At 39.8% G+C, this 25,834-nt stretch overlaps 1 protein-coding gene across 5 annotated transcripts in view; it reads left to right on the top strand.

Annotated features, from left to right (window-relative positions):
* Positions 1 to 25,834, top strand: part of RBL2 (RB transcriptional corepressor like 2) — a 54,184-nt gene that overhangs the window by 17,796 nt on the left and 10,554 nt on the right. For all 5 annotated transcript variants that reach the window (XM_082712126.1, XM_082712128.1, XM_082712130.1 and 2 more), the window contains 15 exons: positions 2 to 162; positions 254 to 318; positions 929 to 1,115; positions 5,727 to 5,893; positions 10,053 to 10,159; positions 11,086 to 11,189; positions 13,567 to 13,704; positions 14,839 to 15,003; positions 15,742 to 15,853; positions 18,831 to 19,100; positions 19,285 to 19,565; positions 19,657 to 19,833; positions 23,981 to 24,052; positions 24,716 to 24,821; positions 25,391 to 25,596. In XM_082712126.1, coding sequence (XP_082568252.1) covers positions 2 to 162; positions 254 to 318; positions 929 to 1,115; positions 5,727 to 5,893; positions 10,053 to 10,159; positions 11,086 to 11,189; positions 13,567 to 13,704; positions 14,839 to 15,003; positions 15,742 to 15,853; positions 18,831 to 19,100; positions 19,285 to 19,565; positions 19,657 to 19,833; positions 23,981 to 24,052; positions 24,716 to 24,821; positions 25,391 to 25,596 — 2,318 coding nt within the window. The remainder of the gene's footprint in view (position 1; positions 163 to 253; positions 319 to 928; positions 1,116 to 5,726; positions 5,894 to 10,052; positions 10,160 to 11,085; positions 11,190 to 13,566; positions 13,705 to 14,838; positions 15,004 to 15,741; positions 15,854 to 18,830; positions 19,101 to 19,284; positions 19,566 to 19,656; positions 19,834 to 23,980; positions 24,053 to 24,715; positions 24,822 to 25,390; positions 25,597 to 25,834) is intronic.

Genomic DNA, 25,834 nt, shown 5'->3' with positions numbered 1-25,834 from the left:
GGCCTGTCTGAAGATTTTCATGCTAAGGATTCTAAACCTTCCTCTGATCCACCTTGTGTCATTGAGAAACTCTGTTCCTTACATGATGGCCTAGTTTTGGAAGCAAAGGGAATAAAAGAACACTTCTGGAAACCCTACATTAGGAAACTTTATGAAAAAAAGGTTTGTAAGTAGTAAAGAAATAATTTGAAGATAATTTCTGGGGAAGATTTGTTTTAATATGATGACTTAAGGATCTTTTCTTTCATCATAGCTCCTTAAGGGAAAAGAAGAAAATCTTACGGGGTTTTTAGAACCTGGGAATTTTGGAGAGAGTTTGTGAGTACTTCTGTTATCACACTGCTTTAATATTTTAAATTGCGTACTTAGAAAACCTCAGCGTTTACTGTTTTTATTGTTTGTACCCTGGAAATTTAGAATATGTTTTGTGGGAGATCATAGGAAATTACATCAACTGTTACTCTAAGCACATGGTTTTAAATCTATTGAAAATTGTGTGGCTGTTCTTTAAAGCTTTAATAGTTAAGCTTTTGGATCATAATTTTTGAGAGAAATTATTTCAGAACTACATAGGTTAAAAACCATGACATGAAAGTAGTGAGGTCTTCACAGAGCCTACAGCAGCTAGGAAGGACAACTCAGCCTATCACCAGAAACTGCACCTCCCAGTCCGACTGGCACGGGGCACCCACCCTGAAACACTGTCCACAGAATGTACCTGCTGTACGGAGGACTGACGTGGTGTAGCAAGCTTGTGTATCATAGGGTTTTATAATTAGCAGTGAACTGAAGTTTAGCTTTCACAAAATTAGTAGAACTTCTTAGTAAATAAAAAAAGTGTAAAAATTAAATGGCCTAAAACATGAACTGAAATGGCAGTTCGGTGAGTGTATATGTTGTCTGTTTTGTTTTGTTTTTCCCCCTGTAGTAAAGCCATCAATAAGGCCTATGAAGAGTATGTTTTATCTGTTGGGAATTTAGATGAAAGGATATTTCTTGGAGAGGATGCTGAAGAGGAAATTGGGACTCTCTCCAGGTGTCTGAATTCTGGTTCAGGAACAGAGACTGCTGAAAGGGTGCAGATGAAAAACATCTTGCAGCAGCACTTCGACAAGGTGAGCTGGCCGGGAACAGGAGAGCGGAAGTGCAGGAGCAAACATGCCAGATGATCTGTTTTACGTGGGTAGTCATGTGTGCGTGTGTGCACACGCATCATACCTCTTCCAGTATGGAAAAAAAAATGTTTGTCATACTTACATGAAAAAGTTGTCTCTGTGTTTACTGATTAGATCTGAGAGAAAGCATTAGATACAAACTTAAATGAATCATACTGATTCACAGTATCACAGTATCACATGTGATTCATGATATCACAGTATCATGCTGATAGCTGTGGGTTTTGAAAAAATGGACCAGAAATATGCAGTCTTTACTTACTGAACACAGTAGAAATAGAAAATGTCAGTTGACCTGAGTGCTGTCTTCATCTAGATGGTAGAGAAACTGAGAATCTGTTGTCTTTAGGAAAATTCTGTTAAACTGAGTTTCAGGATCATGGTGTTATTTCTGGCATCCACTTAGGGTGATGGAGACTTCAGAGTTTTCCTTCAGTTCTATGGTGTTCACAGGAAATGTATGGCTTCTGACAAGTGCCTGCAGAGGCGTTGTGGGTAACTCCTAAGGGTAACCCACCTGTAAGATCAGACTTAAGCTGGTTTGCTAATCATTCAACAAGTATTCTGAAGGTATTCTACATGCCAGATACTGTCCTGGCACTGAGGATACTTCAGTGAACAAAACAGCCATGAATACCTTGTTTTATATTCTAATGTGGAGAGATCGATAACCAAACAAGTAAATATATAGGATATCAGATAATGATACATGAAGAAAAGTAAAATAGAGTAGTAGTACAGCGTACTGGGGAGAAGGGAGAATGGGTGGGCCTTGGGCTGCTAGAGCTAGGCCAGAGGGGAAAGACCTCTCTGAGGAGGTAACGTCAGCAGGGGTGTAAGGTAAGTGTAGAAGCAAGTCCTGTGAGGAGCTGGGAAGTTTGGGGACGTTTTGGAAGCCCGGAGAATAGCAAGTGCCAAGCCTTTAGTGGCAGCACGGTTGGCTTTTTGGAGAAACTGAGAATGGTGTATGGTAGGTATAAAGTAAATGAATGAGTGCGTGGGAGTGATTAAAAAGTGAGGGGCAGGGACGCCTGGGTGGCTCAGTTGGTTGGACGACTGCCTTCGGCTCAGGTCATGATCCTGGAGTCCCGGGATCGAGTCCCGCATCGGACTCCCAGCTCCATGGGGAGTCTGCTTCTCTCTCTGACCTTCTCCTCGTTCATGTTCTCTCTCACTGTCTCTCTCTCAAGTAAATAAATAAAATCTTTAAAAAAAAAAAAAAAGTGAGGGGCAAGTGGACACAAGGGACAGGAGGGCTTTGGATGCTGTAGTGAGGTTTTTTGTCTTTGCTCTGACTGGGAGTAAAGCCATTAGGAACGTGTTATGGAAACAGTGACTGAATCAGTCTGACTGACATTTGTAAAGGTCTCCTGAGGAGGTGTTTTGGGGGCCCCGTGGAAGTAGGGAATTAAGAGGCTGCTGCGGTAGTTGTGGTGATAGCTCATGGTGGTTTGGCCAGAGCAGTGGTTGTGTTGGGCTGTATTGTGCAGATGGCAGCCTCAGGATTGCCTGATGGCTCGGATCCAGGGTGTGAGAGAAGGACGCAGTGAGGACTCCAGGTGCATACATGGTGTGAAAGCTGAAGTCCTTATGACAGCCTCTAACGTCTTCAGTGATCCAGCCCTGTTACCTCTCTGAATTCATCTACCACTCTTCTCCTCACCCGCTGCACTCATGCCACATAAACCTCTGTCCTCCTTCCTCAGGTGTGCCAAGCAAAGCCCAGCTCTAAGCCTGCGCTCTTGCTGTTTCCTTTGCCTAGAGCATGTGTCTTTGAGATACTCCTGTGGTTTACTTCCTCACTTCATTCAGATCTCTGATAGACCCACCAACCGCTATACAGAAAAATAACCACCTCTCCCTTCAGCACTTCCTTCTCCTCTTACTCTGCAATTAGTGTTCCTCTGTCTTAAGATAAGTGGGTGGGTTGAAAGAATTGTTTGACAGTAACTAGATAGACACAAAGATAGGAAAAAAAAAAGAATCGTTTGTTATGCATCTCCCTGCATTAGAATATAAGCTTCCTGAGGGCGTGAGGAGTCTTTGGTGCCTGGCCAGTAGTAGGCATTCCGTGAATATTTACGCTGACATTTACTCAGGGGGAAGAGTGAGTCTGGGGGAAAAAACCCAGAGTCCGTATTATGATGGTATGTTAGTTTGAGATGCCTTTTTAGGTGTCCTAGCAGAGATGCTGAGTAGGCAGTTTATGTATACAAGACTGGAGTTCACAAAGAGGTCAGGGCTGTGTGTATGCAGTCAGGAGACATCATGTTATAGGTGGCTTTTAAAGCCATGGAATGAAGAGAAGTCACCTGGCGGTATAAGCTGATGGAGAATAAGAGGTCTAAGGCTAGAGTTCTGAGGCACTCCAAAATTTAGAAGTCTTGACTTGGAGAGGGACTGTCCTACTATTTAAAAATACCTATATTTATACCTGAGTCAAAGAAAGACTCCTATTGGTCAGAATGCACAGCTTGCCTGAAGCCAAGAACTGAACGGTGCTGCCGAGAAGCCGCACACTGACCCTGAGGACCATGTGGGAGTCCTGCCTGGTTCCCTTTGCAGAGGCACAGCTCCCTGTGGGCGATGTGAAATGCTGCTGGCTGCTGTTGCTTTCCTGTGCAGGTGCAAGGTGTATACCCATTCCAGCACAGCACTGGTTTGTTTACAGGGAGGGAGCTGGCTCCAGGGGTAGTCTTCTGAATGTAGTTAACCTACACAGATCATTTTATTGATCTAAAAAAAACTACAGAATTAATTTCTTTGAAACCAAGTGGAAGTCTTGGCTCTATCCTGTTTAAATCACAGAGGAAGCATATAGATGTCTATGGCGATTTTCTGTGCTTATCTATACTGCATTAAACTTGAGTAGTTTGTTTTGCCGGGTGAAAGTTTTGCTGAGTGTTTTTACAAGCATTTCTAGAATAAATATACTTACTACATAGGAAACATAGTTTATCTTGAATATTGAAAAAACACTCTTAAGCTATCTTAACCTTTCAGAATTTATTAGAAAAAATAGAAAAGATGTTTCACTGGCATATGTACTCATGCTTCAGTTCTCAGACATTAAGTCATATATTTTTCATGTTTATATTCAAGAAATTGACTTAAATGTATTTCCCTGAAGGTCTGTCTCCTTTACAGGGAAAAAGACAGATTCCTGTAACTAAAGGTAGAGGAGGGGCAGGAAGGCTGAAGAAAGCTGCTTGTTCTGGGTCAGGCTGTTTTCTCGTCCAAGAGTGTTGTTTTGTTCCACCTCTCCAAAGCAAATTTGATGACTTAGATGGGCTTTTGTTAAATCATGGAATTCATCTGGGCCAGGTTTAATTCATAGCTTTTTTTTTTTTTTTCTTAGTAGTCAGAAAAAAGTAGTAGATGGAAGCTGTGAAGTTCTGTTTCTCAGGGATATTCTTTTTTTTTTTTTTTTTTTAAAGATTTCATTTATTTATTTGACAGACAGAGATTACAAGTAGGCAGAGAGGCAGGCAGAGAGAGGAGGAAGCAGGCTTCCGGCTGAGCAGAGAGCCCGATGCGGGGCTCGATCCCAGGACCCTGAGATCATGACCTGAGCTGAAGGCAGAGCCACCCAGGCGCCCCTCTCAGGGATATTCTTAATAGGTTATTGCTGAGGCTCCTGGATGGCTCAGTTGGGCAAGCAGCTGCCTTCGGCTTAGGTCATAATCCCAGGGTTGTGGGATCGAATGCCACATTGTGCTCCCTGCTCAGCAGAGAGCAAGCTTCTCCCTCTTCCTCTGCCTGCCAGTCGGTCTCTCTTAATTTGTCAAATAAAAAGAAAAAAAAATTAGTTATTCGTGTGCCTGGGTGGCTCAGTGGCTTAAAGCCTCTCTGCCTTTGGCTCAGGTCATGATCTCAGGGTCCTGGGATCAAGCCCCTCATCCAGCTCTCTGCTCAGCAGGGAGCCTGCTTCCTCCTCTCTGCCTGCCTGCTTCTCTGCCTACTTGTGATCTCTGTCAAATAAATAAATAAAATCTTTAAAAAAGAAAGTTATATTGCTTATTTGTGCCTTTCGGCTTAGGTTTGAAGTAGGGATACTAGGGAACTATGCCTTATCTTAAAGGTTTAACTTTTTTTTCTTTTAAAGGTTTTGTTATTTATTAGTGAGTGAGAGAGAGAGAGAGAGAGAGCGAGCACCAGCAGGGGGTGAGGGGGAAAGGGGGAGGAGGGAAGAGGGAGAAGCAGACTCCCCCTCCCCGCTGAGCAGGAAGCCCCATGTGGAGCTTGATCCCAGGAGCCTGAGATCGTGACTTGAAGCCAAAGCAGACGTTTAACTTACTGAGCCACCCAGGCATCCCTTAAAGGTTTAACTTTTAAGAGATAAATGTCCTTGTGGGCTAAAATACAAATTGTCCTTTCACACAGCTTCACACAGAGGGTGAGGGCGGTAGCTCCTTGTGGCATTGCTATGTTTAGATTCCAAGAATGGTGATATTTGATTCATTAAAATGTATTGATAAAGTCTGATTGGTTTAAATTCTCATTGAAAGTCCTTCTGACCCAAAGTGATGTTCTTCTCCTCCCCCAACTTAGTCTAAAGCACTTAGAATCTCCACACCACTTACCGGTGTGAGGTACGTGAAGGATAACAGCCCTTGTGTGACCCCAGTGTCTACGGCCACACACAGCTTGAGCCGTCTTCACACCATGCTAACAGGCCTCAGGAATGCACCAAGTGAGAAACTGGAACAGATTCTAAGGTTAGTTTGAGCCCTTCTTTCCTTCTAAGATTTGATCGTTGACCATTTTCTATTTCAGTTTTTTAACTTTTAGTGCCTTAATTCACTCATTATTAATCATATACCAGTTGCATGCTCAGACCCTGTTAGTCTGTGGAGGACCTAGTAATATGGGATGTATGAATGGAAGGTGATCATTAATGTATCTTAAGGTATCATTAAGGTATCTTAATGTGTTCCAGCTGTTACCACAGAACACCGTAGACTGGGTGACTTAAAAGCAATAGTATCAAGGTGCCAAGGTGCAGTGTTTGGTGAGAACTGCTTCCTGGTCTTTCTGCTATCCACACATGCTGTGAGGAGGCAGGGGAGCTCTCTAGGGCCTCTTCTACAGGGACACTAGTCCCAGTGATGTGGGCTCCACTGTCATGACCTAATCACCTCCCAAAGGCCCCCTGCCAAATACTGTCACATTGGGGATTAGGTTTCAACATTAGGTTTCAAGAATTTGGAGGGGGAACACAAAAATTCAGTCCATGGCATTCAGATTTCTCTTACGTATTTTGGGAGATGGTAACTAACAGCACTATGCACTGTAGATTAAAGCACCAGACTACTACCAACTGTTCTATCTTAAGATTTCAGGGAAAGAGGGATCAATAGGGGCACCGGGTGGCTCAGTGGGTTAAAGCCTCTGCCTTAGGCTCAGGTCATGATCCCGGGGTCCTGGGGTCGAGCCCCGAATCAGGCTCTCTGCTCAGCCAGGAGTCTGCTTCCCTTCCTCTCTCTCGGCCTGCCTCTATGCCTACTTGTGATCTCTGTCTGTCAAATAAATAAATAACGTCTTTAAAAAAAGGGGGGGGGGGGATCAGTAAAGATGGGAGTTGTCAAAGGACTCCATGCAGAGGATTGAACCTGAACAAATTCCTGAGGTCTTGGGTCAGATTTGAAAACATAAACCCTTAATATTTATAGCTAATGTCATACCACTGTAACTTCTGTAAGCTCCAAAGAATACCTTTCCCCTGAAAACGATGTTAACTGCCTTTAGTCCTTGATCTGCCTAAGACTGGTGGGAATATCACTGAGCTTTGGTGAAAAGCATAATAGACTGATCTCATGACCTGTGCATACTTTTTGCAAATTTATTTGAAAAAACTACCTTCAAGGCCCTTCCTAGTTCTAAAAAGTATAGGATTTGTTGACATAGACCCTGTAGGAGCCCATTTTGTTTCTGGTGGTAAAGTGTAAGAAGGTCCAGTATACACACTCGAGTAATTTCTTTTTCATAGCTGGACTTACTAAACCATGAAGTCTGCTTTATTTATAAACTTGATTGTGATTAATACCCAGTAGGCCATGTTGTATGGCCTCTTTCTAAGTCGTGTTTCTCAGACCTTGTATACTTAGAATAGAGAAGCATTTTATAAATACATTTTAGAAGATTGACTTAGTCTTTATATCTTACCGATCACTTTGGCATCCCTAACCAGGTATAGCAGCTTCTTTAATCTTAAACACCATTAGTGGGGTTAAATATTACCAGTAAATACTAGGTAAAACCAAAGAGTCCTGTTTTCTGAAAGGTACCTGTGTGTGTTCATAAATAAAACTTTCCTTGTATATGATATTCAGTAGCTAACTCTTGGAGGATTATAACTGGTTTTTGTTTTCTTTGTAATTTTCTAAACTTGCTAAGCCTTTACAATGAGTATGTATGTCTATGATCATGATAAAAAAAAAAACATACTTGCTTCAGCACAGTCATGCTGAGCTAGCATCGGCCCCTGGAATTGGATAGGGCTGCAATCCTTGCTGTGCCCACCTATTCCCATACCTCTGGACCATGGACCCCCACAAAATGAGTGAGCTTCAGGTCTTTGTGAAAATGTGTAGCAGGATCCAAGCATTCTGCACACACAGGAAATGTGCTTCCTGAAGGAGTGAGTGGAGAGCATGGAGGGTAAAATACTACTTGGTACTCATAAAACTAAATCAGAAGAAAATACCAAGAAAGAAAAAACAGAAGGTGGAGGAAAGCTTAAAGACAGAACAACCATCAAGTGAGGAAAGTGGTCTAGAAATTGATAGTGAAGGTGTGACTGAACCAGAAACTGACACTCCTGAAGAAATGGGAGCTAGGGGGCACCTGGGATGCTAGTGGGTTAAAGCCTCTGCCTTTGGCTCAGGTCATGATCCCAGAGTCCTGGGATCAAGCTCAGCATTGTATCGGGCTCTCTGGTCAGGGAGCCTGCTTCCTCCCGCCTCTCTCTGCCTGCCTCTCTGCTTACTTGTGATCTCTGTCTGTCAAATAAATAAATAAATAAATAAAATCTAAAAAAAAAAAAAAAAGAAAGAAAGAAATGGGAGATGACAGTGTAGGGGTGACTGGGGAAATGATAGATCAGGCAAGTGATAAAGAAGTGGCTGCCATTGATGGCCTAAATGATGGTGAGCTACAGAAAGCCATTGGCTTGTTCACTGAGGTCATCAAGCTGAATCCTCACTTGGCCATTTTGTATGCCAAGAGAGCTGGTGTGGTCATCAAATTACAGAACCCAAATGCTGCCATCTCAGACTGTGACAGAGCTATAGAAATAAATAAAGAAATAAATCCTGATTCCGCTCAGCCTTACAAGGGGCGAGGGAAAGCACACAGACTTCTGGGCCACTGGGAAGAAGCAGCACATGATCTTGCCCTTGCTGGGTTATGATGAAGGTACCTGACATATGCTGGAAGAAGTTCAGCCGAGGGCCAGAAAATTGCCAGAGAGAAGGTATGAGTGAGAAAGTGAGCATGAAAGATCAAAGAAAGAATAGAAAGGGTTAAGAAGGTTTGGGAAGAATATGAGGAACCTCAGAGGGAGGAAGAAGCCAGATGACCAGACTAACTCTTTTCTAGGTGTCAATCCCGTGGGAATGCATGAAATGGTGGGGCAAGCCAGGAATGGAAGGGATGCCTGGGCTCAGTGAAATTCTTAGTGACCCAAAGGTCCTTGCAGCCACTCAGGATCCAGAAGTTATGGTGGCCTTCTGGGATGTGGCCTAGAACCTGGTAAATGTGGCAAATATCAGAGCAACCCAAAGGTTATGAATCTCGTCAGTAAATTGTCAAATTTGGAGGTCAAGCATAATGCCCTTCAGATAAAACTCTTGCTGAAGGAAAAACAACTTAGATCACGTGATGGATGTCATAGTAATACAGGGTGCCTCTGACCTCATGGAGGGAATGTTGGGGTGCTGGGAAGAGTCCCTACCCCTCAGCCCCATGTGCAACCCAGACATTTTGTAGTGGTTTGCCAGTGGGTATCCATTCGCATCATGTTTTCCTACCAGGAATTCATACTAGGAATTATAAACCTTAAAAATAAGTTAAAAGGGTGTGTTAATCCCTTAAAAAAAAAAAGATGAAAATGATATTCCACAGGCCCACATGATGGATTAGGGCACGATGCAGATAATGCTTTTGCATTGAATATATATTGCCTTTCTAGCTTTAAAAAAAAAAAAAAATCAAGGAAATAAACCTCATTTTGGAGGAAAATAGGTAGAGTGGCAGTAATGGCTTGTATGAGTCTGTAGTATAGTTTATATACCTCCTCATTCTGTTTTCTTCCAGGAGTTGCTAATGGGAGTTGTGTTGCCCTCTGGGGAAAGGATAGAAGGCAGTTTTGTTTGTTACCAGTGATTGCAGATGTGTAGGGTAGATGAGGGCCAGTCAAGAAGGCTAATAAGCTTAATTGCAGTACAGTTCCGTGTAAGAAATATTTTTTTCACTCAAAATGGTTATACCAATACTTCTGATAAGGAGGTATGGAATTTCCTAGAATAATTTGGGAAGTGTGTAGTTTTTTTTAAGACTTTTAAAAAATTATATTTATTTATTTGACAGAGATCACAAGTAGGCAGAGAGGCAGGCTGAGACAGAGAGGGGAAGCAGGCTCCCTGCTGAGCAGAGAGCCGGATGTGGGACTCGATCCCAGGAACCTGAGATCATGACCTGAGCCGAAGGCAGAGGCTTTAACCCACTGAGCCACCCAAGCACCCTAGTTTTTGTTCAAAGTATTTTATATTTACAGGTTAGTTAAATTACAGAGTTATAAATAGTTTATTACTTTGTGACTGGGCTAGACCTTTAAGTTGAATAATTTCTTACTCTTTTTTTTTTTTTTTTTTTTAGGACATGTTCCAGAGATCCAACACAGGCCATTGCCAACAGATTGAAAGAAATGTATGAAATATATTCTCAGCATTGCCAGCCAGATGAGGATTTCAGTAGTTCTAAAGGTAAGGCTTCATACTGTCCATCTTGTTCTCATCTTTGAAGTTTAACTACGTGGAGTCTGTCCTTCATAAGTGAATCAGAAATACGAAGAATAGATTTAGGGCTTTAGATTGATGGCTACAATATGAATGTCCAACTTTTCTGTTAACCAAGTGGTTTCTGGGCCCTTCTCCATATGATAAAATGTAGACTGATATCTGGTACTTTGTTGGCAAAATCTTTAGTTCCATTTGTAGACTGGATATTATTAGATTCAGAAGTGTAGTGATTCTTCAAAATGTGACGAATAAGTTCAGAAGATATAGCTGTTCCATGCCCAGACCTGCCTTAGAAGTTGTCTGATGTCATAAAGCAGAAACAGGTATGAGTGGAATAGTAAACCAGTTATATATACCTTTTAGCATAGAGCTGCTTAGTTCAAACTTACCAAAAAAAAAAAAGTATGACTCTTAATGGAATGCTATTACAGTTTTTTAAGTGGAAATTTCATTTCACAGGGACACCTGGTGGCTCAGTTGGTTAAGTGTCTGCCTTTGGCCCAGGTCATGGTCCCAGGGTCCTGGGGACTGAGTCCTGCATCAGGCTCCCTACTCAGCATCTGCTGCTTCTCCTCTCTCTCTCTCTCTCTCTCTCTGCTGCTCCCCTTGCTTGTGCTCTCTTCCTCTCTTTCTCTCACTGTCAAATAAATAAATAAAATCTTTTTTTTAAATTCATTTCACAGTTTTAGAAAAATGTTAGTGTTACTGTGGTTACCATGAAGAAAATTAAGAAGTCATAGGAATGATTGGAACAGCAGCTGTACAAAGTGCATATATATATGAAGTTATTGGTTGGTTTTTAAATTTTATTTTGTGGGCAGCAAATGGAGTAGACTCTCACTTTCTACAGTGTGTTCTTTGCATGTGACTTTTATCTTTTATTTATGCAGAAATTGCCAGCAAACATTTTCGTTTTGCGGAGATGCTTTACTATAAAGTACTAGAATCTGTTATTGAACAGGAACAGAAAAGACTGGGAGACATGGATTTATCTGTGAGTAAATCACCAATGCATTGGTGCATAATAAAAATGTAGTTTCCTTTCAGCCCTACTCATACAAAACCTAGACTAAACTAAACAAAGATAAAGCTATAGCTTTGAGGGAGTAAGATTGGCAGGTGAGGAAACTCGTGTCTTGAGTGTCTTTGCCTCCAGTCCCCCACTTACTGTTCTCAGTGTGGCAGGCTGTGTAGTAGAACTCATGGCTTCTGTGGGCAGTTAAGATTCCATAGTCAAAGACTGAATCATTCAGACTTAAGGTAAATTGAGTTTTTAGGGTGCATGAACTTGTTAATCGGCACGCTCCCCAAACAAACCTTGCACAGCAAGAGTAAGTTGAGCATTGACTAGATAGGACTTTAACATAAATATTCAGCCATTGCTCTTTGACTAAGAAAATTATTTTTTCCAGATTTTACTAGTTAAGAAATATAAATTGGTTTTGAAATAAGTAGTATTTACTTTTAATGACATCAGTAAAAATGACTTTTAAAAACTATTTTTTAAAATAACATTTTGGAGAAAATTATAAAGCTGACCAATAATTATTCTAATTTCTTCTATTTACTTTTATTTTTGTACATGAAATTATGGCTGTAGGAATTTAAAAAGCTGTTAAGACAGAGGGAGCCTGGGTGGCTCAGTGGGTTAAGCCACTGCCTTCGGCTCGGGTCATGATCTCAGGGTCCTGGGATCGAGTCCCGCTTCGGGCTCTCTGCTCCGAGGGGAGCCTGCTTCCTCCTCTCTCTCTGCCTGCCTCTCTGCCTACTTGTAATCTCTGTCAAATAAATAAATAAAATCTTAAAAAAAAAAAAAGCTGTTAAGACAAATTTTTAAATTTTGAGACACATACAGAAGGGTGTATAAAACAGCTGCAGTTTAGGGGCTGATAAAAAGAAGATACCTTTATACCCACCTCAAAAACTTATAAAACAATTTTTTATCGTAGTAAAATATACATAACATAAAATTTGGCATTTTAAGCATTATTGAGTGTACAGTTCAGTGGCATTAAGTACATTCACAGTGATGCGCAACCCTCACCACCAGCCATCTTCAGAACTTTTTCATCATCCCCAACTGAAAGTCTGTGTCCATTAAGCAATGACTCCCCATCTCACCTCCCTTGAGTTCTGGTAATCTCTTCTTTCTGTCTCTACAGATTAACCTCTTCTAGGTATAATACAGTATTCTTTTGTGTCTCGTTTATTTCACTTGGCATGACGTGTTCAAGGTTCATCCATGTTTTAGCATGTCAGAATTTCCTTTTCAAGGCTGAACAGTATTCAGAATATTATTCATAATCAACAATATATAATTGTTTGCCTTTTTTTGATCAAGTTGTAGGAGTTGTTTACGTATTCTGGATATTAATCCTTTATATATGATTTACAAACATTTTCTCCCATTCTGTGGGTTGTGTCTTTATTTCATTGATAGTGTCCTTTGATAGACAAAAGGTTTTAATTTTGATGAAGCCCAATTTATTTTTTTTCTCCTGTTTCCTGTGTTTTTGGTGTCTAAGTAACTTTTTAATTCAAAAATAGCAAATGTTGGGGCGCCTGGGTGGCTCAGTGGGTTAAGCCGCTGCCTTAGGCTCAGGACATGATCCCAGGGTCCTGATCCTCTGCTCAGCAGGGAGCCTGCTTCCTCCTCTCTCTCTCTGCCTGCCTCTCTGCCTACTTGTGATCTCTGTCAAATAAATAAATAAAATCTTTAAAAAAAAAAAAAGCAAATGTTTATGTACAGATTTGGAAAATTAATAACCAAGAAAAAAAGGGGGGGGAATGTAATTATGTCTCCTGAGAGAAGTATGTGCACTTGTGGCCCGTGATCATGCAGCTAGTCACCTGCTTTCCAGCTGTCTTTCTCTGACAGTGGCCTCCAACTGTAAATACCATTTTGTAACCTCTTTCCACATTATTATTTCCCTAAGCAGCAGGGTGTTTGTATATTTTTGTTAGGGATATAATATTTTATCAGCTGTATTTCATAATATGTAAGGTTTTTGTAAGTTCTTACACATTTTTTTAATACTTGTTTTGCTAAAACATGGGCTTATTTATCAAGCTAAGAAAAGTTCTATAAGAAAGTAAGCACATGGGGGGTGGGGTTATGGACACTGGGGAGGGTATGTGCTATGGTGAGTGTTGCGAATTGTGTAAACCTGGTGATTCACAGCCCTGTACCCCTGGGGATAAAAATATATGTTTATAAAAAATAAAAAATTAAAAAAAAAAAGAAAGCACATACTTCTCACTACCTCAGAAAATAAGACTTCCTTTCATATTTTTATTTAACTTTACTGGGTAGGAAATGTCTTTGTTAGAGTAGGCTAATGTTTCTAAATGTTAATACCTTTGTTTTATAGGGCATTCTGGAGCAAGATGCATTCCATAGATCACTTTTGGCCTGCTGCCTTGAGGTCGTTACTTTTTCTTACAAGCCTCCTGGGAATTTTCCATTTATTACTGAAATATTTGATGTGCCACTTTATCATTTTTATAAGGTATTTTAAAAATCTGTTACTGATGAGGAAATTGTAGATGCGACCATCTTCCTATTGTTAGCTGGCTAATTCATTTTGCTACCTAAGTACATCTCTTCTCTTTTTAATTATATATTTAATAGTTTTTACTCTATCTGGGGAGAAGAAATAGAAGAGTCCTAAGAACTATTTAAATTCTTCTCAAACAGTATAAAGGCCAATTTACGGTAAAAGCTCTATTTGATTCTTCCTTTTATCTGCTATTGACCTTTAGGATACTTTGATTTTATTGTCTAGGAAACCTTTCAAAAAAAGTAGCAAACCAGTAGCTAATCCTATATAGCAACCTTTTAAAATTTTTTTATTTTAATTAATTAAGTAGGCTCCACTCCCAGTGCAGAGCCCAACTCCAGGCTTGAAATCATGACCCTGAGATCAAGACCTGAGCTTAAAATCAAGAGACCTGACTGAACCACTCAGGTGTCCCAACCTTTTTTTACTTTATGGAAATAACATTGAAAGTCTTTGAGAAGAAAAAAGTTCTCTTTCCCTTGTTATATAGAAGCGCAGAGTGATGGCATTGATTTGGTAATTATTTGTCTTGATATGGACTTAGTGTATGGGTTTATCTTAATTATTATATAGTAGTCAAAATCAATGTTTTTTAGTGGCATGGATTGAATGTTTAGAATTTTTGTTTTATTTATTTATTTACTTATTGATGTATTTATTATTTTTCTAAGTAATCTCTACACCCAACATGGGGCTTGAACTTAACAGTCCCAAAAGTAAGATTCAGATACTTTACCAACTGAGGAGCCAGGTGCCCCTAGAGTTTTTAAATGTGAAATTTTAAGAGTAATATTTTTCAGCTTAATAGAAAAGGCATCTTTATTCTTTGAAAAATGTTTAAAATATGCCATTAGAAGATTTTCTATAATTCCTACATGAATTTTAAATAATTATTTATAAAGACAGTGAAGGGAAGACCAACTGTTTCAAAATAGTATTGTTATTTAGATTTGTAATTTCTGATTAATTACCTGTTTTATCTAATAAATATGTAAAAAACCAAAATGTACCCATTTTGCTTCACACTTACTAAGTTTTTGGTGACAAAAATAATTATTAAAGCAGGGCATTTTTAAATTTCAGGTGATAGAAGTATTCATTAGAGCAGAAGATGGTCTTTGTAGAGAGGTGGTAAAACACCTTAATCAGATTGAAGAACAGATCTTGGATCATTTGGCATGGAAACCAGAGTCTCCACTCTGGGACAGAATTAGAGACAATGAAAACAGAGTTCCTACTTGTGAAGAGGTTTGTGAAAATACCTTAACATCTCTCTATAACAAAAGTACATCAGTAACTAGTCAGTTTATATTGCTCACTGAGAGCAGTTAAACTTGGTGTCTTCGGGGGCGCCTGGGTGGCTCAGTGGTTAAGCCGCTGCCTTCGGCTCAGGTCATGATCTCAGGGTCCTGGGATCGAGTCCCGCATCGGGCTCTCTGCTCAGCAGGGAGCCTGCTTCCTCCTCTCTCTCTCTGCCTGCCTCTCTGCCTACTTGTGATTTCTCTCTGTCAAATAAATAAATAAAATCTTAAAAAAAAAAAAAAAAACTTGGTGTCTTCGTTATGTGAAGTGGGAGGGTGGCAGTTGGGTTTAATATGGTACAGTCACCTCTGTATCTGAGAAAAATCCTCTAAGTCTAGGAGTCAGAAATAATGCTTGATGGCTGTAAAGCTCAGTGCCAGAGTAAGAATTCAGTGTTCTCTCTTAATTTTTAGTACAGTTTCTGTACTTTAGAATGGTTTGTATTCGGATTCTCTAAATCAGTAATGAAGACTGATTCATATTTAGTATTCAGCTATTAGCTTTGAATTTTTTAAGCCTGCCAGACTTTTTTTTCCAACTTCAGTATGAAACTGGAGAAGACAGCTGATTTTATTTAGGTCGAGTAACTGGTGAGCATGTTTTGTTTTGCCTTAGATTGTGACTGTATTTATAATGAAACTGCCTTTTCGAATAATGACACTGTGTGTATATCATTCTTTATAGGTTATGCCACCTCAGAATCTGGAAAGAGCTGATGATATTTGTATTGCTGGCTCTCCTTTGACTCCCAGAAGGGTGAGTGAAGTTCGTGCTGATACTGGAGGACTTGGAAGAAGTAAGTTTAAAGTAGCAGAGGGAATATTTGGGAGCCTAATATCTGGGAATTGAAATTCTATCTAAAACTACAAGTGAAGTTAATGGAGTTTATATAGAAGAAATATTTTGTGCATTATAGTACTACATGGATCACTTAAAAGTAATGCTTTTGAAGAATATTTAAGAACACAGGAAGAGGCATGTAGTAACAGGTGACTATAAAAAGAGAATGCTGTGTATTAATGTGATTCTTATATTTGAAGTGTGTGTTTATATATAAGCATATAGAAGAGCTGAAATGGGAAAACCGAACTGTTAAGAACAATTATTATTGGATGATAGAATTCCTGGTGCTTTCGGTAAATTTTTTTTTTTTTAAGATTTTATTTATTTATTTGGCAGAGAGAGACACCGCGAGAGAGGGAACACAGGCAGGGGGAGTGGGAGAGGGAGAAGCGGGCTTGCCACTGAGCAGAGAGCCTCACGTGGGGCTTGATCCAGGACCCTGAGATCATGACCTGAGCAGAAGGCAGAGGCTTAATGACAGCCACCCAGAGGCCCCTGCTTTCTGTAAAATTTTTAAGATGAATATGTATTTCTTCTAAAATAAGAAGAGGGACACCTGGGTGGCTCAGTTAGTTGAACGTCCAACTCTTGATTTCAGCTCAGGTCATAATGTTGGCGTTGTGGGATTGAGCTCCAAGTTTGGCTTCATGCTTGGCACAGAGTCTGCTTGAGTTTCTCCCCCTCTGCCCCCTCAAATAAATAAATCTTAAAAAAAAAAAAAAACAACTCAGGGGGTGTCTGGGTGGCTCAGTGGGTTAAGCCTCTGCCTTTGGCTCAGGTCATGATCCTGGGGTCCTGGAATTGAGCCCCACATCAGGCTCTCTGTTCAGCGGGGAGCCGGCTTCCTCCTCTCTTTCTGCCTTCTCTCTGCCTACTTGTGATCTGTCAAATAAATAAAATCTTAAAAAAAAAAAAAAAATCAGAACAGCGTTTTTTTGGTTACGTTAGTCCCCATACAGTCCTTCCATTAGTTTTTGATGTAGTGTTCCATGATTCATTATTTGCATGTTACACCCATTCCTCTATGCAATCTGTGCCCTCCTTAATACCCATGACTGGGCTGTAGAGCTGTATGATGCAAGTAGGTATAGACAAGTGAGTTAAAAGTGGTGAATGACCAGAGTGAGTTCAGCTTTGACTCTTGGCAGTCGAGCTGTGCTATACTGGTTAGTATGACAGTAGTGCTGGCCCAAGAAATAGAGAAAAGAGAAAAGAGAAGTTTCGCTATTCATCTGATTATATTTAGGCGGCTTTTTAAAAAAAGTAACTTCTGTGCCCAATATAGGGCTTGAACTCAGAACCCCAAGATCAAGAGTCGAATGCTGTATGGGCTGAGTCAGCCAGGAGCCCCTTCAGGTAGCTAGCTCTCTGTAATGTCTTCCAGGTGCAAGGTTTAAGTTTATACAGCTGAGACAAAACTGCTTTTTAAAAAAGCGATTCTGTAAATTCAGAGAGCTCTAAATCCTTGGATGCCATTAGAAGGATATTGTTGTTTCTAGATCAACCTTTTGATATATTCAATAAGCACTGGCTATAGACAAAAGATCAGTTTTAAAATCAGGAATCGTTTTATGTCCGTGCATACTCAATAAGTATGGATGAACTATATGAAAATGTCCTCATTTTTTGGAAGAGGTAGATTGGCTTAACTCTTTTTCTGCTTTTACCTGCTTCAGACCCATAGATCTGACAGTTGGTCTTCTTCAGTCCTGTTTCTGTAGTTTTTTCCTTCCCTAGTCTATGGATTTGGGACCTGACTTTAAGCTTTATTTTCTTTGTACTCATCACTTTTCCAATTTCAATGTCTCTTAATGCCTTACAAGATAATCATCAGTCATAATGCATTCTTTCTGACTGCAGCTTTGTTCCAAATACAAAGCTAGTGAGTTTATTGGCTTTTGTACCATTGAGAAATTGAAATGTTAAGCTATCAGCTGTCGGGACTTTTGTACTATTGAGAAATTGAAACATGAAGCTATAGGCTGTCAGGACTATTATTATCAATCCCCTTATGACCTCTCTACATAGATTTTAAAACTTAAATAAACTACCGATGTGCTGTTGGACATGCTGCTTGAAAATTCAGTCCTTGATGTGAATGTTTAACAACAGACCGTGCCATGATGGTTATAGAATTTGCTTCTATTTAGGATGATGAAGTTTTGGAAATAGTGATGATTGCACAAAATTGTGAGTGGAATTAATGCCACTGAATAGTACACACAATAATGGTTAAACTGGCAAATTACATGTTATATATATTTATATTAAAGAAACTAATAACGTAATACACCCCAAACCATTGAATAGTACAATTTAAATGATTAAAATGTATGTGAATTATATCTCAATAGAGTTGTTTAAAAAATATAATAAACTAAGCTTAATTGAGTCCAAAACATTTAATATCCAATCTTGCTGAAGAACATTACTGAGCTTTAGTAATTTTCTGTGTGTGGAAAAAAGATAAAGATGAAAACTAATAGAACTGGGGTAAAATGCTCCCGGATGATATCATAGTAATATCACGTCCCCTTGAGTAGTGGCTTTACGGTAAAATCACATCATACGTGAGTGAATATCATCAAAAATATCATAGGAAAATAGAATAATTCTTTAAATTGCCCCTAAGTCATCAAGGTTCTGTAGGAACAGAATGTGGAGTTCGGTTGATTTAGCAGAAGCTGGAATAATGTAGGGAGCATTGTGCAACAAATAGAGAAATTTTCCTGTGTTTAAATTTTGCTCTTAATGATGTCTGGTTGAATTTTCATTAGTTGACTATAGCTGTGATATGACCCCTTTAATTTTTGTTTATGAAGTATTTCAGACACTAGCTTTGAACATAAGAGCTTGGATTCAGAAGTTAGATCTGAGTTTTGAGTTAAACCGTTGGTTTGATGGGTTTTTGTTTTTGTTTTTAACTATAGGCATAACATCTCCAGCCACATTATATGACAGATACAGCTCCCCAGCAGCCAGCTCTACCAGAAGGCGTCTATTTGTTGAGAACGATAGCCCCTCTGATGGAGGGACACCTGGGCGCATTCCCCCCCAACCCCTAGTCAATGCTGTCCCTGTGCAGAATGTATCTGGGGATGCTGTTTCTGTCACACCAGTTCCTGGACAAACTTTGGTCACCATGGCAACAGCCACTGTCACGGCCAACAATGGACAAACAGTGACCATTCCCGTACAAGGTAAGGAAGGCAGGTTGGATATTGAGTTCTTTCTTGGTGGCCTTTATGGAAAGTCACCTGAGATTTTGCTGGAATGACAACGTGAGATAAGAGTGGAGCCGGGGAAGGAGGCTGGGAGGGGAGAAATTGCACACCCATGCCTGGAGAGCCTTTCATCATCCTCATTTTCTCCCTAACAAACTAGGTATTGCGAATGAAAATGGAGGGATAACGTTCTTCCCGGTCCAGGTCAATGTTGGAGGGCAGGCACAAGCTGTAACTGGCTCCATCCAGCCCCTGAGTGCTCAGGCCCTGGCTGGAAGCTTGAGCTCTCAACAGGTGACAGGAACAACGTTGCAAGTCCCTGGTCAGGTGGCCATTCAACAGATTTCCCCAGGTGGACACCAGCAGAAACAAGGCCCACCTTCAACTGGCAGCAGTATTAGACCGAGGAAGACCAGCTCTTTATCGCTTTTCTTTAGAAAGGTAATTTTTCATGTACCCTTGCCAGAGCAGAAGCTTGGGAAATACAAGTGTTAGGTAAACAAAATTGGAAATGTTTTTGTTTCTCTACCAGGTTTACCACTTGGCAGGAGTCCGCCTTCGGGATCTTTGTGCTAAACTGGATATTTCCGATGAACTGAGGAAAAAAATCTGGACCTGTTTTGAATTCTCCATAATTCAGTGTCCTGAACTTATGATGGACCGACATCTGGACCAGTTGTTGATGTGTGCCATTTATGTGATGGCAAAGGTAAGCACCATTTGGAATATAAAAGGAAAAAGTAAAGATACTAGCTCAGAACACTTTTAACAGTTTTACTGAGGTACAATCACTTCATTCATTCACTTTTTAAAAAAATTTTTTAAATTTATTTTCAGCGTAATAGTATTCATTGTTTTTTCACCACACCCAGTGCTCCATGCAATCTGTGCCCTCTTCAATACCCACCACCTGGTTCCTCCAACCTCCCACCCCCCACCCCTTCAAAACCCTCAGATTGTTTTTCAGAGTCCATAGTCTCTCATGGTTCACCTCCCCTTCCAATTGCCCCCAACTCCCTTCTCTCTAACTCCCCTCATTTTTAAGTAGGCCCCACACCCAGCATGGAGCCCAGCGTGGAGCTTGAACTCACAACTCTGAGATCCAAAACCCGAGCTGAGATCAAGAGTTGGGACACTTAACCAACTGAGCCACCCAACCACCCCTTAACTCACTCACTTAAAATGTATACCTCCTTGGATTTTAGTACATTTACAGATAACGTGCAGCCATCTCCACAGTAAATTTTAGAACATAATACTCCATTGTATGAGTATATGATATTTTGTTTATCCATCAGTTGATGGTCATCTGGGTATTTTAACTTTTCGGCTATTATGAATAATGCTTTCGTGAACATTTGTGTACAAGTTTTTGTGTGGACATGTTTTCATTTCTCTTTGATACGTACCTAAGAGTGGATTGCTAGCTAGGTCATATACTGTGTTTAACCATTGGAGGAACAGCCAGACTGCTTTTGCAAAGTCCCTGCACCATTTTGTATTTCAACCATTAGTATATGAAGGTTTTCATTTTTCTACCTTTTCATCAGCACTTTTTCTTTAAATATTTTATTTATTCATTCAACAGACAGCACAAGCAGGGGCAGTGGCAGGGAGAGGGAGAAGCAGGCTGCCCCCCTAAGCAGGGAACCTGGTGGGGGGCTTGATCCCAGGACCCTGGGATCATGGCCTGAACCAAAGGCAGATACTTAATTGACTGAGCCACCCAGGAGCCCCTCTTTTCAGCACTTTTTATTATTAGACATTGTTTTCTAAAATAACTTACTGAGGTGAAATTCACATAACATAAATGAGCCATTTTTAAATGAACAATTCAGTGGTGTTTGGTACATTCCCAGTATTATACACCTAATCTTTATGTTCCAAAACATTTCCATCCCTGAAGAGTAAAACTACTTAAGTAGGTTATTTTTCCTCCTCCCACTGGCTCCTGGCACCCACCATTCTGCTTTCTGTCTCTATGAATTTGACTGTACCAGGTACCTCTAGGAGTCATATAGTTTTTGTCTTTTTTTTTTTTTTAAGATTTTATTTATTTATTTGACAGAGAGAGATCACAAGTAGGCAGAGAGGCAGGCAGAGAGAGAGGAGGAAGCAGGCTCCCAGCTGAGCAGAGAGCCCGTTGCAGGACTCGATCCCAGGACCCTGAGATCATGACCTGAGCCGAAGGCAGCGGCTTAAACCACTGAGCCACCCACGCGCCCAGTTTTTGTCTTTTTATGATTGGTTTATTTCAGTGAGTATAATGTCCTCAAGATTTATCCGTGTTGTAGCATGAGTTGTAATTTTGTTCCTTTGCAAGGCTGATTAAATACCACATTTTGCTTATCCATTCATCCAATGATGTCCACTTGGGTGGCTGGCACTTTTTAGCTATTGTGAATAATGTACTGTGAACATGAGTGTATGAATATCTCTCAAGTTTTTAGTTTCATTCTTTTGTTTTTATACTCAAAAGTGGAATTGCTGGGTCATACGGTAATTCTGTGCTTAATTGCTGGAGAAATTTGCCATATTTTTCAGAGCAGCTACACCATTTTACATTCCCACCAGCAGTGCATGAGAGTTCTAAATCCTCTACATCCTTGCCAGCTTCTTTTCTCTTTTTTATTAGTCATCCCAGTGAGTATTGATACATTCTGGTGGTTTTGACATATATTTCCCGAATGACTAATGATGTTGAGTGTCTTTTATTGTGCTCATTTGCTGTTTTTTTTGAGTTTTTGCTTCTAGCCATCCCAGTCATTTGTATACCAGTCATTTGTATATCTTCTTTGGTGAAATACTGGTTTAAATTCTTTGCCCGTTTCTGATTTGGATGGTTCATGCTTTTTTGTGATTGAGCCATAGTTCTTTATATGTTCTGGGTGCAGCTCTCTTGCCAGGTATTTGCAAATATTTTCTCTGTTTTTGCACTTCTGGATGTTATTGTGTTATTTGAAGCATAGTAATTTTTTATTTTGATTAAGTCCGTTTATTCTTTTGTTGTTTGTACTTTTGCTCTCGTATCTTAAGAATACATTGCCAAGGTGCGCCTGGGTGGCTCAGTGGGTTAGAGCCTCTGCCTTCAGCTCAGGTCATGATCCCAGGGTCCTGGGATCAAGCCCCGCATTAGGCTCTCTGCTCAGCGTGAGCATGCTTCCTCCTCTGTCTCTGCCTGTCTCTCTGCCCACTTGAGATCTCTATCAAATAAATAAAATCTTTAAAAAAAAAATTAAAAAAAAAGAATACATTGCCAAATCCAAGGTCATGAATATTTGTTTTCTTCTAAAAGTTTTATAGTTTTAGGTTTTAACATTTAGGTCTGTGATCCATTCTGAGGAATTTTTATTCATGGAAGTAGGAGTCCAACTTCATTCTTTCACAGGAGGCTATCCAGTTGTTTTTATTAGGTAGTGAGAATATTAAGGATCAACTCTCTTAGCAACTTCCGGTATGTAATATTGTTAACTGTAGTCCCCATGCTAGATACTCAATCCCTAGAACTTACTCATAACTGGAAGTTTGTACTCTTTGACCAGCATCGCCCCAGTTTTCCCACCCCCAGCATCTTAATGTATTAAAATTAGCTTCAGATTTATACTTAATTCCAGTGAGGAAAAAGAAGTGTCCTATGTAGCTGTTTCCTTTTAATCTTTGAGATGTATTGTGATACGTATTACATCCATAAGTGTTACAAATCCAACAACTGCATTGTTATTTGTAATTCTATGACTTCCAAAGGAGCTGAGAGAAGAAATATAATGTATAGCCTTTATTAATTTTATCAATTCTGATTCTCTTCATTGGTTCCTGTGGTTTTGAGTTGTCATCTGGAGTCATTTTCTTAGCCCAGTACAGCATTCCTCCTCTTACTGTGCTGTTTTTGGCAAATATATCACATTTCTGTATGTTTCAGGCCCAATAACATATATATATATAGTTTTATATAATGGCTTTTTAAATCAGTGAAGGAGAAATACACATTTTATGTTGTCTTTACAGTGACATAATTGTCTTTACCAGGGCTCTTTTTTTTTAAATGTGTATTTGAATTGCTGGGGTCACTTGTTTTTAATTTGAACTTCTGGTATTTCTTGTAAGATTGGTCTTTTAGCAGCAAATTGTTTTTATTTGTATTTATTTCCCTTTTTGAAAGATAACTTTGTTGGACACCAAATTCTTAGTTTTTTACTTTGAGCACTTTGAATATGGTGTTCCACCGCCTCTTCGGTTCAGTCGTTTCTGATGAGAAGTTGCCTCTTATTTTACTGGGCTTCTGTGGATGTTGTCAAGATTTTCTCCCTTTCTTTGGCTCTCAACATTTTTACTATGTCTGGGTATGATCTCTTTGCATTTATTTTAAACTTGGAATTCTGGATGTGTGGGTTACTGTTTTTTAAATAAACCTGGGAAGTTTTCAGCCTTTATCATTTTTTTTTTTTCTGCTTCTCTCTGTGCTGAATGATGTTCACAGATCCCCTGAAGCTCTGTTAATTTTTCTTCCTTTCTTTCTCTGTGTTCTTCAGGTTTCACAATCTATTCCAAGTTGGCTAATTCATTTTTTCTTTGCCATTTTAGATCTGTTTTGTCCTTTTGGTGAATTTTTCATTTGGTAACTGTACTACTTTATTACAGATCTGTGTTCAGATACCACCCACTCCCTCCTGTTGCTGAATTTTAGTATGTTTTCTGAATAGATTGTTCATTTTGTATATGTTCTTAGGACCATTTCTAGAGACTTGAAATGCCTGTTTTTATAATTGTCACCAGTTTCACTGGGGAGTAGGTTCACAGAGCTCTTTAAAATATTTTGAAGTCCATTTCTCTCTCAGAATACTCTTATTCTTTGCCAGGTCACAAAAGAAGACAAGTCCTTCCAGAATATTATGCGTTGTTATAGGACTCAGCCACAGGCCCGCAGCCAGGTAATTACATTTCCTCTCAGGGCTGAAAATAAAGCTTAACGTCTTTGATAAATATAAAAAATTAACCACAGTTAATTCTGTGGCCTTTTCTCCAAGATAAAAGCTAAGATTCTACTTTAAGGAAGTCTTTTCTTTAATCTGACAACTTTACATCTTGATTAGTTTAAGTCCTCTTTTCTCTAAAAGGTGAGGAGGTGGAGGTGAAATTTTTGATTCTTTCTTAATTTAGATAATCATAAGGGAGAATTTAGCAAGTTATTTGGTTTCTGTGTCACCTTTAGAAAACAATACTGTACATTTAACCAAGACAACATTAAAGGAAAATTTAAAACTCATTTCATCTTTAATACTATTCATTTATCTCAAGGGGTAGGTATGTAAGATCTTTGCTTGAGAATAGCTTGATTTTATGGTTGGGTGCTAGTATTGCCCTTTATATTACAGTATTATAGGCCATATTTGGAATTTGAAGCCCGACAGGCCCCAGTGTAAATCCTGGCTCTGTTATTTAACAGATAAATGACCTTGGCTGCATCTATTAACTTCCCTGAGGACAATAACTGTTACTACATGGAGCCGCTGTGAGAATTTAATTACATGTCAAGGTCATTTAGTCCAAGATGTGCTCAACAGATCTGTCCCTTTCTCATGGTCTCTCTAAAGGTGTATAGAAGTGTTCTGATAAAAGGAAAAAGGAAAAGAAGAAATTCTGGCAGCAGTGATAGCAGAAGCCATCAGAACTCTCCAACAGAACTAAACAAAGACAGAAGTAAGTGTTTAGGGTCTTTATGAACACTAAGAAAACAAAATTAGGAGCTTCTCACTTTTTAGGCCTAAGGATTACTAAATGAAATTACAACTATATTAAAATAGTGGCAAAAAATTTGTTGGAACAATAAACAAAATCCTAAGTTTGGTGGCAAAGTTGTTTGTCCTTCCTCCCATAGCTTCGAGGCACACTGTGCATAGCATTTTTCTCCAGGGAAATTAGAGAAGGTTTCAGGCAGGAATTTGTTGGCCTGAGTTCCAGAAAAGTCTGGTATGCCAACTGAAGCCTTGCTATGGAAATACCACCACTAATAGTTGATTTGCATCACTTAATGCAGGGCACAGGTCCTAGAAAATGTGGTATAATTTATTAGAACTACTCAGTAAGCCTTTGCATGGCAGGGGGTAAAGTTAATACTTACTAGTGTCTGTGCTTTGCTCCCTGGGGTTGAGAAGAGAGTGCCCACGTACAGCAGGTAGCTGTTCGCCTTTCTCTCACTGAACTTTCCTTTAAAAAACAATCTGCACTAGCGGGCTTTCTGCTTAACACCCTGTGTTTACCTGCTGCAGCCAGCAGAGACTCCAGTCCCGTCATGAGGTCCAACAGCACGTTGCCGGTTCCACAGCCTAGCAGCGCCCCTCCTACCCCAACTCGCCTCACCGGCGCCAACAGTGACATGGAAGAGGAGGAGAGGGGAGACCTCATTCAGTTCTACAACAATATCTACATAAAGCAGATTAAAACATTTGCCATGAAGTACTCACAGGCAAACGTAGTAAGTTTGACAGGGATTATGTCATACTCTTTTCACCTCTGAGGGAAGGGAAGTAACTTAGGTTGAGCTAGTCTTAGAACTATCGTTCTTTTGTTAAATAAAACTGAGGGAATCTCTAAGAGACATAATATGCCTAACCAACAGAATTTCTTTTTATCGTGAAGCATTTAAAGAGATGGTTTTTGGATTCCCTACAAATTACTGTAACGCGCGTGCGAGAGAGCATGCATCCACATTG

This window comes from Mustela nivalis (genome assembly GCF_964662115.1).
Source record: "Mustela nivalis genome assembly, chromosome: 18".
Classification (NCBI taxonomy): domain Eukaryota; kingdom Metazoa; phylum Chordata; class Mammalia; order Carnivora; family Mustelidae; genus Mustela; species Mustela nivalis.
This window is presented reverse-complemented; position numbering and strand designations above follow the sequence as displayed.